Source organism: Pristiophorus japonicus, chromosome 5 (assembly GCF_044704955.1).
Source record: "Pristiophorus japonicus isolate sPriJap1 chromosome 5, sPriJap1.hap1, whole genome shotgun sequence".
In the NCBI taxonomy this organism is placed as follows: Eukaryota; Metazoa; Chordata; class Chondrichthyes; family Pristiophoridae; genus Pristiophorus; species Pristiophorus japonicus.
In genome coordinates, this window is record NC_091981.1 from 211543477 (window position 1) to 211557362 (window position 13886).

Sequence of the window (13886 nt, forward strand, 5' to 3'; positions counted from 1 at the left end):
GCATGCACTCCTAATTTCCTGTTTGATGCCCTCCCCAACATCACTACTACTGTTTGGAGGTCTATACACAACTCCCACTAATGTTTTTTGTCCTTTGGTGTTCTGCAGCTCTACCCATATAGATTCCACATCATCCAAGCTCATGTCTTTCCTAACTATTGCATTAATCTCCTCTTTAACCAGCAATGCTACCCCACCTCCTTTTCCTTTTATTCTATCCTTCCTGAATGTTGAATACGCCTGGATGTTGAGTTCCCAGCCCTGATCATCCTGGAGCCACGTCTCCGTAATCCCAATCACATCATATTTGTTAACATCTATTTGCACAGTTAATTCATCCACCTTATTGCGGATACTCCTTGCATTAAGACACAAAGCCTTCAGGCTTGTTTTTTAACACCCTTTGTCCTTTTAGAATTTTGCTGTACAATGGCCCTTTTTGTTCTTTGCCTTGGGTTTCTCTGTCCTCCACTTTTCCTCATCCCCTTTCTGTCTTTTGTTTTTGCCTCCTTTTTGTTTCCCTCTGTCTCCCTGCATTGGTTCCCATCCCCCTGCCATATTAGTTTAACTCCTCCCCAACAGCACTAGCAAACACTCCCCCTAGGACATTGGTTCCGGTCCTGCCCAGGTGCAGACCGTCCGGGTTTTGATATTTGACCCTAAAATGAGCTTCCGGCCACATATCCGTGGCATAACCAAAACTGCCTATTTCCACCTCCATAACATTGCCCGCCTCCGCCCCTGCCTCAGCTCTTCTGCTGAAACCCTCATCCATGCCTTTGTTACCTCTAGACTTGACTACTCCAATGCACTCCTGGCTGGGCTCCTACATTCTGCACTACGTAAACTTGAGGTCATCCAAAACTCGACAGTCTGTGCCCTAACTCACACCAAGTCCAGATCACCCATCACCCCTGTGCTCGCTGACCTACATTGGCTAAGCAACGCCTCGATTTCAAAATTCTCATCCTTGTTTACAAATCCCTCCATGGCCTCGCCCCTCCCTATCTCTGTAATCTTTTCAGCCTCACAACCCCATGAGATGTCTGTGCTCCTCAAATTTTGCCCTCTTGCGTATCCCTGATTATAACTGCTCAACCATCGGTGGCTGTGCCTTCAGCTGCTTGGGCCCTAAGTTCTGGAACTCCCTCCCTAAACTTCTCCGCCTCCCTACCTCTCTTTCCTCCTTTTAGACGCTGCTTAAAACCTATCTCTTTAACCAAGCTTTTGGTCATCTGCTGTAATTTCTTCTTCTGTGGCTCAGTGTCAAATTTATCTGTTTTGTCTTAATCACTACTGTGAAGTACCTTGGGACATTTTGCTACGTCAAAGGCGCTAAATCAGTAAAAGTTGGTTTATGTAAATGCTTTTTTTTTATTCACGGGATGCAAAATGTGCATTTATTGCTTATCCCTAATTTCCCTTGGTGGTGTTGAGCTGCTATTTCAGAGGGCAGTTAAGAATCCATCGTGTTGCTGTCACATATAGGTCAGACCGGGTTAGGATGGCAGATTTCCTCCCCTAAAGGGCATTAGTGAACCAGATGGATTTTTAAAGACAATCTGGTAGTTATATGGTCCTTTACTGATACGAGCTTTTTACCATTACTGATTTATTTAACTGAATTTAAATTCCCCACTTTATGTCCAAAGATTACAATTGTGGGATTTTACAAGTAAACATTTAAGAAATAAAGCCTTTAACTTCCAAAGATGTAAGTTTATGGCTGTGGCTTAACATGTTAAAATGCCAAATTTCTTAGTATTTTAACAGTGATTCTGAACAGGTTTTCTGAATTTATCGGGCCCAAGTTTCGGGTCGCGCCTAGAACGGCCTGGACGCCCGTTTTTCGCGCCACAAAGTGTGCCTAAAAAAAACTTAGATTCTCCGGCTCCCTGCAGGTCCTCTTGAGTCGAGCGCGGCGCAACACGAGCTGTAGGGGGCGGAGCTGGGTCCCTGCGCTGGAAACAGTGCCGGGACCTCTGCACATGCGCTACAGTGCAGTAGCTCCAGGCGCCCAAAACTGTGTGGGACGGGCCCGAAGCACGCAGCCCCTAGCCCTGGCCGAATGGCCTTACTGGGGCTGCGTGCATAAGGCTGCCTCCCACGCCCAGCTCCTGCTTCCTCCCGACCCGACTCCCGCTTCCCCCCGCGCCCGGACTGCACCGGACCCGACCCCCCGGACTGGACCCGACCCGCGCTCCCCCCCCCCCCCCCCCCAACCTGACCTCCCTCTCCCTCCCTCCCTCCCCCCCCACCCCCCAAACCGAACCGACCTCCCTCCCACCACTGCCCCCCCACCCGGACTGGACCGGAGCCAACCTGACCTCCCTCCCCCCGACACGAACCGAACCAACCCGACCCGGGCTCCCTCCATCCCCGAACCAATCCGACCTCCCTCCTCCCCCCCACCCCCGACCCGACCCGTGCTCCCAACCGCGCCCCCCACCCCCCGAACCCGACCCGACCCACACTCGCCCGGACCCCGGACCCGACCCGACCCGACCCAACGCCATCTACCTATAAATCTGGTGCTGGGGTCGGGCCCTGCCCGAAGTCTTGGGCCCGGCCCGTTCAGCCTCCCCCCCCCCGCCCCCCTTCTCCTTTCCCCCTCCCCTTCTCCTTTCCCCCCCCCCCCTTCTCCTTGTTCTAGTTCTAACTGACTAGAACTGGAGCAAACTAAATGCCGAGAATTTGAATTTCTAAGATACTCCGTTCTACACTAGTTGCTCCAAAAAATCAGGAGCAACTGAGGCCGAAACTTGCGCCCTATGTGTCATATAGATTTTACAGGGGATTGCTGTGATTTATGAGGATTTATGTTTGATTAGTAAATGTGTTACGTTGTCCTTCACCAGTCAAACAAGCAGAAATGTGTGGGATGCTGTTACTAGGATGTAAAAAAGGGGAATGCCAAGCAATGGGCCTTGTTTTGAAAGTTGAGGCATCGTGAAAACATTTCTTGCGGATTTGTCCATTGTGGAGTTAGCTCAGTTTGAAGCATGAAAACTATTACAGCTTCAGTGAGCAAAGTACTTTTGGATTATATGTACTGAGGAATGAATATAATGTTACAGTGATTCAAAGAGTACGTACTTAGAAAAGTCTTCCATGAAGTGGAAATTTAGAGCACTTGTTAAACACGCAGTGCTTGATTAAATGTTGGTAGTTTCCAGCCCTCCTTTTCATTGTACCTAAAACTATGTACAGCAGTGTGGTTTAGTTTTAGCTGTGTCTTTTTTCTTGTTTTGCTCTCTCAAAACAGCAATGTCTGAAAGCCAAAGAAGCCACAGAAGACATGGAGCTGGCCATAATTAAGACTCGGCAGTGTATGAGTGAACTGAGGAGAGAAGTAAGTGACATATAGTTCTGAATTAAGATGAAAACAATGGGAGATGCAATCAGCTCTGTACCTAAACCCAAGAACTCCAATCTAACCCCCTCGCTGCCAGTTTATGACGGTGGTTGGGACTGTTGGTAGCAAATGTTCTTTTCCATTGCTGAAACCGATCAGAATCACAATGAAATTGATTCTGAAAAGATCAAGCTGATTACTAGAACAAAGATGCTGGGCGGTTGGGGTTTTATATGCTTTTAGTGATTTGGATTCGAGCTAAGAAAATTAAATTTAATTCCTGATAAATTGAGCTCTATGATTGTGCAATTCTTTCTCTTAAAGCTGTATGCAATAATTTAATATTGTTTGTGGAATTATCCATTTGATCGTTAGGCAGCTGAACTGTAGCTGCACTTTCTTTCCCATCTGCAACCTGTGAAGGCAGAATCCATTGTTTAAGTAACTAATCCCATAATTGTTTGAAAATAAAATATAAATGAAGAATGAGATATTACATTTAATACTATGTGCAAAATATGATATCTCCGTGCATTTATTTTTCTTTTCTTTGGTATATTTTTGTGCTCATCAAAGTGAGGGATGTCTGTACTGGGAGGATATTCCAGTCTTTGGAACCTTAGTGTCTGCATCAAGTACTTCCAGGTCAGGTACAGCATAGAGATAGAAGGTAAAGCTCCCTCGACACGGCCCCCAAAATAAGTCCCTTCCCCTTCTATCCTAGTATGAATGTTTTATTTTCTATTAACCCTATTCTCTCTAAATGAGATTGACAATTTAGTGCGAATTTACACTGAAGTATCAGCAGTTATGTGCATAGGACGTGCACCTGCTGTGAACTTGGTTAAGGATGCTCCAAGACTTAAGACTTTTACCACTTTTGTCACTTGACTCCAGACTGAATTAAAATCCAGGCCCTCTCTGCTTCCTCAGTACTCAAAAGTACACGTTAATTTAAACATGAGCAATTGAAACTTCTTTAACTTTACCCAATAGGCATTGCATTGGAAAATTATAGTCGGGCTGATATATTTTTCTATTGGAATATTGACTAGAAAAATTAAATTTCCATTAGCCTTTTGTTGTTTGGCAAGGATTAACTTGAATCCTAATATTTCAAGAATATGTCAGTAATTACTCTCACCAGCAGTACAGATTGTGTGAGCTTACTTGAATAATGCTTTTGGGATTGTCAATTAAGAAAAAGGTATTTTTTTTGCTCAATTCATACAAAATATTTTTGCTGCAGTGATGTGCATTAATTCTTCAGTTTTTGCTCTTCAGCTTCAAAATACAGCCGTGGAGTCAGCAGGGGATCTTCTAAAGTGCTACGCGGAGCATGTGGTCCTCAAGGCACTGAAAGTATCTGGGGTTGAAGGAAATTTGGAGGCACTAGCTGAGTGTACCTGTAAACTGTCTGAACAAAAGGAACAGCTTGCTGAGGTAGGGGGTTGAAACAGATACTTCAATATTCAATAAGGGCTTCTAGCACTTAATGTGAAACTTCTACCTAGTATTTGTTTTCTGAAAATACGGTATGTGTATGTGGAATGAAACTCTGCAATATGTTATAGATCTGAGGCGCTCAAACTGGGATCGCTGGCTCCTAAGAATCCAGAAGGGAATCCCAAGCGGTCTGCAAGGTGATCAGATTTTGGGGGATTTACAGCTCACTGTTCTTGTTACTGAAACCATTTCCTTTGGGTAGCTGGTTCTGCTTTCGGAAGTTAGGGTTGGGTCTCTGGGAGTTTGCTAGTATTAACAGTTGCTCCACAGAAGTGAGTGAATAAATATTTGCAGGGCACCCTTGGGAGTGTGTCACTATTTTCAGGGGTTTCCCTGGAGTGTGTGAATGTTAGCAGGGTCCCTGTATCAGAGTCCCTGGTTCTGAGTGAGTAATTGCTGGTGAATAATCTCGGAAATATGACAGTATTTGAAAGGAGGTCCCTGGGAGGGCGAGACAACTTGCAAAACGGCCCTGGGAGTGTATCAGTGTTTGTGGCAGGTCCTTAGGAGCATGTAAATATTGTAGGGAGTTCTTTGCAATATAGAATGACATTGAGTTTACAGCACAGAAACAGGCCATTCAGCCCATTTGGCCTATGCTGGTGTTTATGCTGCACACGTACCTCCTCCCACTCTACTTCATCTAACATGTTAAAATTTGCTGGGATTTTCCACACAGAAAAATTTGTACAAGGTGCTAAGAATGTATTTTAGTAAAATGCAGCTTTTTTTTAACCATGCAATGTTTTCATTTTCAGTCTCGATTTTGGTTTCACTGAAATCTCATTTCAGATTTGCAGAGTATCCATGATAGCTTTGTTACATCTTAATACTGTAGCTTTTTGAATATATTTTGAACCAAGTTATAGTTTAATTTAAAGAACTCAGTTGGTAAAGAAATATTCCTTAATTCTTCATTGGGGTATATAATATCCTTCTGAGCAGTTTTATCAAAATAACCCGTTGAAAGCAAGTTTGCCGATGAGCTTTCAAAACTGGGCTTGTGAAAGAGACGCTCAGTCCTTGGATGGTACAGTGCCATCTAGGGGCTGTGATGTTCATACTTAATCTCTATAAAGTGGAAATGTGAAATTATCCACTTTGGTAGGAGGAATAGAAAAGCAGAATATTTTTAAAAAGGTGCGAGACTAGTAAATGTTGGGATACAGAGGGATTTGGTTGTCCTTGTACACAAAGCACACAGTTAACATGCAGGTCCAGCAAGCAATGAGGAAGGCAAATGGTGCGTTAGTCTTTATTGCAAGTGGGTTGCAGTATAAGAGTAAAGAATTTTTGCTGCAATTATATAGGGCTTTGGCGAGACCACACCTGGAATACTGTGCACAGTTTTGGTCTCCTTACCTAAGGAAGATGTACTTGCCTTAGAGGGAGTCCAACAAAGATTCACTAGAGTGATTCCTGGGATGAGAGGGTTGTCCTATGAAGAGAGATTGAGTAGAACGGGCCTATATTCTCTGGGGTTTAGAAGAATGAGAGGTGATCTCATTGAAACATCTAAAATTCTTTGAGGGCTTGACAGGGTTGCTGTTGAGAGGCTTTTTCCCCTGGCTCGAGAGTCTAGAACTAAGGGTCATGGATTCGGATAAGGGGTCGGCCATTGAGGAATGAGATGAGGAGAAATGTATTCACTCAGAGGGCTATGAATCATTGGAATTCTCTACCGCAGATGGCAGTGGATGCTCAGTCATGGAGTATATTCAAGACAGAGATGTGATCTGAAATTTTTGGACACTAAAGGAATCAAGGGATATGGAGATAGGGAGGGAAAGTGGAGTTGATGTAGAAGATCAGCCATGGTTGTATTGAATGGCGGAGCAGGCTCAAGGAGCCATATGGCCTACGCCTGCTCCTATTATGTTCTTGCGTTCTTACACGTGACCAAATAACAGGAGAAATAAACCAAACTGTTGGAGCTACACAGGTCAAGTCAGCATCTGCGGAGAGAACAGACAAATTAATGTTTCACTCAGATAGCCGCTTATCAGAACTGGAAAAAAAAGAACAGGCATCAGAATCAGAACAAGGAGGAGGGTGTTGTGTATCTGTAAAGCATGCACTCCCATGTTCCGCCACCAGGGAGTGCATCCCCTGAAGTCCCAAGTGATCCCAGCATCCCTTGGGAGCACTGTACATAAGCCGGCCCCTAAGGCCTGTTCCTCACTCTGGAGTGTCCTAATAAAGACTGAGGTCACTGTTACTTTAACCTCCCTGGGTGCAGTCTCATTTGTGTTAGGAACACAATAACTGGCGACGAGTACACGAATCCAACGCAAAGGTGCAGCAAACTGTGGGCATCCTGGAGACATTCTCGGAGGGTGAGGACTGGGAAGCCTATGTCGAACGGCTAGACCAGTACTTTGTAACCAACGAGCTGCAAAAAGGAGAGCGGTCCTCCTCACGGTCTGCGGGGCACCGACCTACAGCCTCATGAAGAATCTTCTCGCTCTGGTGAAACCCACAGATAAGTCGTATGAGGAGCTGTGTACACTGGTTCTGGAGCATCTTAACCCGAGGGAGAGCGTGCTGATGGCGAGGTATCGGTTCTACACGTACCAGCGATCTAAAGGTCAGGAAGTGGCGAGCTACGTCGCCGAGCTAAGGCGACTTGCAGGACAATGTGAGTTTGATGGCTACCTGGAACAAATGCTCTGAGACTTTTTTGTACTGGGCATTGACCACGAGACCATCCTACAAAAACATTTGACTGTAGAGACACCGACCCTCAGTAAGACCATTGCGATAGCATAGGCGTTTATGTCCACCCGTGATAACACCAAACAAATCTCTCAGCACACAAGTGCTAGCAATGTTCATAAATAAACTGGAACTGTGTTTGCGAGCAGAAATGTACAGGGCAGAACCCACGAGTGTGCAACTGCCAGCAGGCCTCAGGTGACCCAGATGACTCAGAGTCCCCAACAAAGGATGAATGCAAGGCAGTTCACACCTTGTTGGCATGGTGGAGGCTTCCATTCGGCCTATTCATGCCGCTTCAAAGGGTATGTTTGCAAGAGCTGTGGAACAATGGGGCACCCCTCTGCAAAACCTGCTAACCACCATGTGGCAGAGGAAGATCGGTCCATGGTGGGTCAAAGCAATTTCGAGCCTCGGAGGGAGGAGGCAGATGCTGAAGTACACAGGGTGCACACATTTTCGACGAAATGTCCACCTATAATGCTAAACGTAAAATTGAATGGCTTGCCTATAGTCATGGAACTGGACACTGGTGCTAGCCAGTCCATCATGAGTAAAAAGATGTTTGAGAGACTGTGATGCAACAAGGCACTCAGACCAGCCCTGAACCCCATCCACACGAAACTGAGAACCTACACCAAAGAGCTTATCACTGTCCTGGGCAGCGCCATGGTCAAGGTCACCTACAAGGGCACGGTGCACGAACTGCCACAGGCGATGGCCCCACACTGCTTGGAAGGAGCTGGCTGGGCAGAATCCGCTGGAACTGGGATGACATACAAGCGCTATCACACGTCGATGAGGCCTCATGTACCCAGGTTCTTAACAAATTTCCTTCCCTTTTTGAGCCAGGCATTGGAAACTTTTCTGGGGCGAAGGTGCGGATCCACTTGGTCCCAGAAGCACGACCCATTCGCCACAAGGCGTGAGCGGTACTTCACATGATGAGGGAGAGAGTGGAAATCGAGCTGGACAGGCTGCAACGCGAGGGCATCATCTCCACAATGGAATTCAGCGAGTGGGCCAGCCCGATTGTTCCAGTACTAAAAAGTGATGGTACAGTCAGGATTTGCAGCGATTATAAAGTAACTATTAATCGTTTCTCGCTACAGGACCAATAACCGTTACCTAAGGCAGACGACCTATTTGCGACGCTGGCAGGAGGCAAGACGTTCACCAAGCTCGACCTGACTTCGGCCTACATGATGCAGGAGTGGAAGGAGTCTTCGAAGGGCCTCACCTGCATCAACACACACAAGGAACTGTTCATCTACAACAGATGCCTGTTTGGAATTCGGTCGGCTGCAGCGATCTTCCAGAGAAACATGGAAAGCCTACTCAAGTCGGTACCACGCACGGTGGTTTTTCAGGACAAAATATTGGTCACGGGCTGGGACACCATCGAGCACCTACAAAACCTGGAGGAGGTCCTCCAGCGACTGGATCGCACAGGGCTGCGGCTGAAGAGGTCGAAATGCGTCTTCATGGCAACAGAAGTGGAGTTTTTGGGGAGAAAGATCGCGGCGGATGGCATTCGGCCCACAGACGCCAAGACAGAGGCTATCAGGAACGCGCCACAGAACGTCATGGAGCTGCGGTCGTTCCTGGGACTCCTCAACTATTTTGGTAACTTCCTACTGGGGTTAATACCCTCTTAGAGCCCCTACATGTGTTATTGTGTAAAGGTGAGAACTGGGTATGGGGTACAAACCAAGTAATTGCTTTTGCGAAAGCCAGAAACATTTTATGCTCCAACAAGCTGCTTGTATTGTATAACCCATGTAAAAGATTCGTGCTAGCATGTGATGCGTTGTTGTATGGAGTTGGGTGTGTATTACAACAAGCTAACGTTGCGGGGAAGTTGCCTATGCTTCCAGGAGCTTGTCTAAGGCCGACAGGGCCTACAGCATGATTGAGAAAGATGCATTAGCGTGTGTGTTCGGGGTAAAGAAAATGCATCAGTACCTATTTGGCCTCAAATTTGAGCTGGAAACCGATCACAAGCCCCTCATATCCCTGTTCACTGAAAACAAGGCGATAAATACTAATGCCTCAGCCTGCATACAAAGGTGGGCACTCACGCTATCAGCATATAACTATACCATCCGCCACAGGCCAGGCATCAAGAACTGTGCGGATGCTCTCAGTCAGCTACTATTGCTCACTATGGGGGTGGAAATGGCGCAGCCTGCAAACTTGTTGATGGTGGCGCAGCCCGCAGACTTGTTGATGGTGGCGCAGCCCGCAGACTTGTTGATGGTCATGGAAGCGTTTGAAAATGATAAATCACCTGTCACGGCCTGCCAGATTAGAACTTGGACCAGCCAAGATCCTCTGCTGTCCCTAGTAAAAAACTGTTTACTGCATGGGAGCTGGGCCAGCATCCCCGTTGAAATGCAAGAGCTAATCAAGCCGTTCCAGCGGCGAAAGGATGAGCTGTCCATTCAGGCAGACTGCCTGTTGTGGGGTAACCGCATAGTGCTACCCAAAAAAGACAGGGAGACGCTCATCCCGGATCTCCACAGCACACACCCGGGTATAGTAATGATGAAAGCGATAGCCAGATCCCACGTGTGGTGGCCCAGTATTGACTCTGACTTAGAGTCCCGTGTACACCAATGCAGCGTGTGTGCTCAGTTGAGCAACATGCCCACAGAGGCACCACTAAGTTTGTGGTCCTGGCCCTCCAGACCATGGTCGAGGATCCATGTCGACTATGAGGGCCCTTTTTTCGGTAAAATGTTCCTGGTGGTGGTGGATGCTTTTTCAAAATCGATTAAATGTGAAATAATGTCGGGAAGCACTGCCAACGCCACCATTGAAATCCTGAGGGCCATGTTTGCCACCCACGGCCTGCCTGACATACTGGTCAGTGACAACGGGCCATGTTTCACCAGTGCTGAATTTAAAGAAATTATGACCCGCAATGTGATCAAACATGTCATCTCGGCCCCGTTTAAACCAGCCTCCAATGGGCAGGCAGAGCGGTCAGTACAAACAATCAAACAGAGCCTCAAACGAGTCACACACAGAAGGCTCACTCCAAACCCGTCTGTCCCGAGTACTGCTCAGCTACCGCAAGAGACCCCACTCGCTCACAGGTGTGCCCCGGCTGAGCTACTCATGAAAAGGACACTTACAACCAGACTCTCGCTGGTTCACCCCAACCTGTATGATCAGGTAGAGAGCAGGCGTCAGCAACAAAATGTAAACAATGGTCATGCCACTGTGTCACGGGAAATTGATCTGAATGACCCTGTGTATGTGCTAAACTATGGACATGGTCCCAAGTGGATCGCGGGCACGGTGATAGCTAAAGAAGGGAGTAGGGTGTTTGTAGTCAAACTAGACAATGGACAAATTTGCAGAAAGCACCTGGACCAAACGAGGCTGCAGTTCACAGACTGCCCTGAACAACCCACAGCAGACACCACCTTTTTCGAGCCCACAACACACACCCAAAGGATCAACGATACCACCCCGGACCAGGAAATCGAACCCATCACACCCAACAGCCCAGCAAGGCCAGGGTCACCCAGCAGCCCTGCAGGGCCAACAACACGCCAGCCCAGCGAGGGCACAGCCAACACACCAGAACAGACATTTGTACCGAGGCGGTCCACCAGGGAAAGAAAGGCTCCCGACCGCCTCACCTTGTAAATAGTTTTCACTTGACTTTGGGAGGGGAGTGAAGTTGTGTATCTGTAAAGCATGCACTCCTATGTTCTGCCACCAGGGAGCACATTCCCTGAAGTCCCAAGGGATCTCAGCATCCCTTGGGAGCACTGTCTATAAGCCGGCCCCTAAGGCCTGTTCCTCACTCTGGAGTGTCTTAATAAAGACTGAGATCACTGTTACTTTAACCTCCCTGTGTGCAGTCTCATCTGTGTTAGGAACACAAGAGAGGGAGAGGCGGAAAATAAAAACAAGGGAATTAAACGTATCTATTCCAAAATCCTCTCTGTGAAGAAAAAATTATCAAAAATCCTGAAATGTGACATTTCTTCAACTAGGTGATTACGTAATAATAGAACATATCAACAAACAAAGCACAGAGGTTCAAGACACAAAGTGGGGAATGCACATTAAACTCAGGCACTGATAATTAAAATTTTTTTAAATATTCACATTTAATATATATTACCATTCATTCAACGCACCAAAAATAAAACATCAGTCCCAAAGCCTTTGAGCTAAAACAGTGGGTCTACTCCTACTACATGCACACATTGTGGAATCGTGCAAAGACGTCCAAGAGCTAGGTATCGGATTCCACAAACACAAACATTCTGATATTTTTGGAGTCAGGTTTCATTATCCCTCTAATTTCAGTCATTCTTGTTTAAGTACGTCCCACGATTAATTCACAGTGTTTCTGGTCTCCTCTCTGCTGGTGCTGCTTCTGTGGGTACTTCTGTGATCTTGCCTTGTGAACTTCGATTCTTAAAGGTGTGATTGACAGTTTGGGATAACGCAAGTATGATTTTTTTTTTGTTTTTTTTATATTGCAGTCTATGCATTGTCTTGGTTATATTGCTTTCTGCTGCTGTTTGGTGTCACCTTACACAAGACACATTCTGCAGAGACATTTTCCCATATCATATCATCATAGGCAGTCCCTCGATTCGAGGAAGACTTGCTTCCACTCTAAAATGAGTTCTTAGGTGACTGAACAGTCCAACATGAGAACCACAGTCCTTGTCACAGGTGGAACAGATAGTCATTGAGGGAAAGGGTGCGAGGGAGGGTGGGACTGGTTTACCGCACGCTCCTTCCACTGCCTGCGCTTGGTTTCTGCATGCTCTTGGCGATGAGACTCGAGGTGCTCAGCGCCCTCCCGGATGCACTTCCTCCACTTAGGGCGGTCTTTGGCCAGGGACTCCCAGGTGTCAATGGAGGCTTTGAGGGTGTCCTTGAAACGTTTCCTCTGCCTTCTTTTGGCTCGTTTGCCGTGAAGGAGTTCCGAGTAGAGTGCTTGCTTTGGGAGACTCGTGTCAGGCATGCAAACAATGTGGCCTGCCCAGCGGAGCTAACGTCTGGCAGGAGCTGCTCCTTCAGCAGTGACCACAGTGCTCAGCATGTGCATTCCATTGGACCTGAATGGCTGGTATGGATTTGGAGGAGGAATAGAAGTTCAGATAGCAGAAAGAAAGGTGGGTGTGCTTGCACATTAGATGTCTGGTACCCAATTGGACTTAGCCCAGCATCCACGTAGTCAGATCCAGGCATATCTACTTGGCCATGTGGCAAATGGCTGTGCACACAGTAGCAAGGCCAATATAACACCATGTTATTGATGGTCAGATGTGCCTGTGTGTTACTTACTGAGTCAGCTTGATTGGCTAGCAACAAGTTGCTGAAAAGAACATTCAACTTGTTGGGCTGCCATAAAGCATTAAGCTCTTCCTCGCATGTACCCAGTATGTCCTCCAACCCCATGATTTTCAAAGCTGCCTCTTCATGGCAGATAAGACAAAGTAGGTTGGCAGAGGTGGCACCAGGTACTCTCTCTGTGGTTATGGGCAGTCTGCCCTTCAAAAACACATGAAACATGCTTTCGGCATTGGCATATAACATGAGGTGCATTCCCTGCCCTGTGCCCAGTGTACATTCCCTCCTGCATGAATGGGTGACTACACAATAGACACATAGTTAAAGGTGGCATATTGACTTGATGGCACAACATGCAACAATTACGTACAACATTCAAAGCCTTTCTCTCTGGCAGCTACAAAGGACAAGATAAGCATTAGAAACATGTAAATGGTTCAACATGTGAATGGTTGTGCTGGTGCTTTCCATGTTCTATTGCTGACACTGCACCTTGTTGAGGGCGTAGTGCTTGTGCCATGTATTCTATGGGCATACATTACATTTGAGTTATCGAACTACAAGCAACCTTACCTTGGCACTCTTCTTTGGTCGATAGAATATCTTTTTCATAAGTTGCCATGACCATGGATGTGGGAGACAGTGTTCACTCTGACATGTCCTGCCAAGCATGCTGCACATTTGATCTCCGAGGATACCCTCCTCTGTCTCATCTCTTCTACCAACGTCAACTCATCAAAGACACCAGTTCTGGCACTCATCCGTTGGCAAGACTCCATGGTCTCAGCAGCAATCACACAATTCAAGTCCTTTAAGAGCTGCTGCTCTCCCTGTTCCCCGCCCACTTGCAGTTATAGCACTCCCGGCACTTATGGAATTTCCCTAGGGAGTGCATGTACATTACTTTAGCTGGATTCATTCATTTTGCCTAGTACGGTATAATTGACTTTTACAGTTTGTTCCAGGCAGATCAGGAGGG

General features: G+C 46.7%; 1 protein-coding gene across 3 annotated transcripts in view; it reads left to right on the forward strand.

The window, feature by feature from the left end:
• The window catches only part of ctnnal1 (catenin (cadherin-associated protein), alpha-like 1), a 407031-nt gene that overhangs the window by 362067 nt on the left and 31078 nt on the right, over positions 1-13886 (forward strand). For all 3 annotated transcript variants that reach the window (XM_070880044.1, XM_070880045.1, XM_070880046.1), the window contains 2 exons: positions 3266-3352; positions 4640-4798. In XM_070880044.1, the coding sequence (XP_070736145.1) occupies positions 3266-3352; positions 4640-4798 (246 nt within the window). The remainder of the gene's footprint in view (positions 1-3265; positions 3353-4639; positions 4799-13886) is intronic.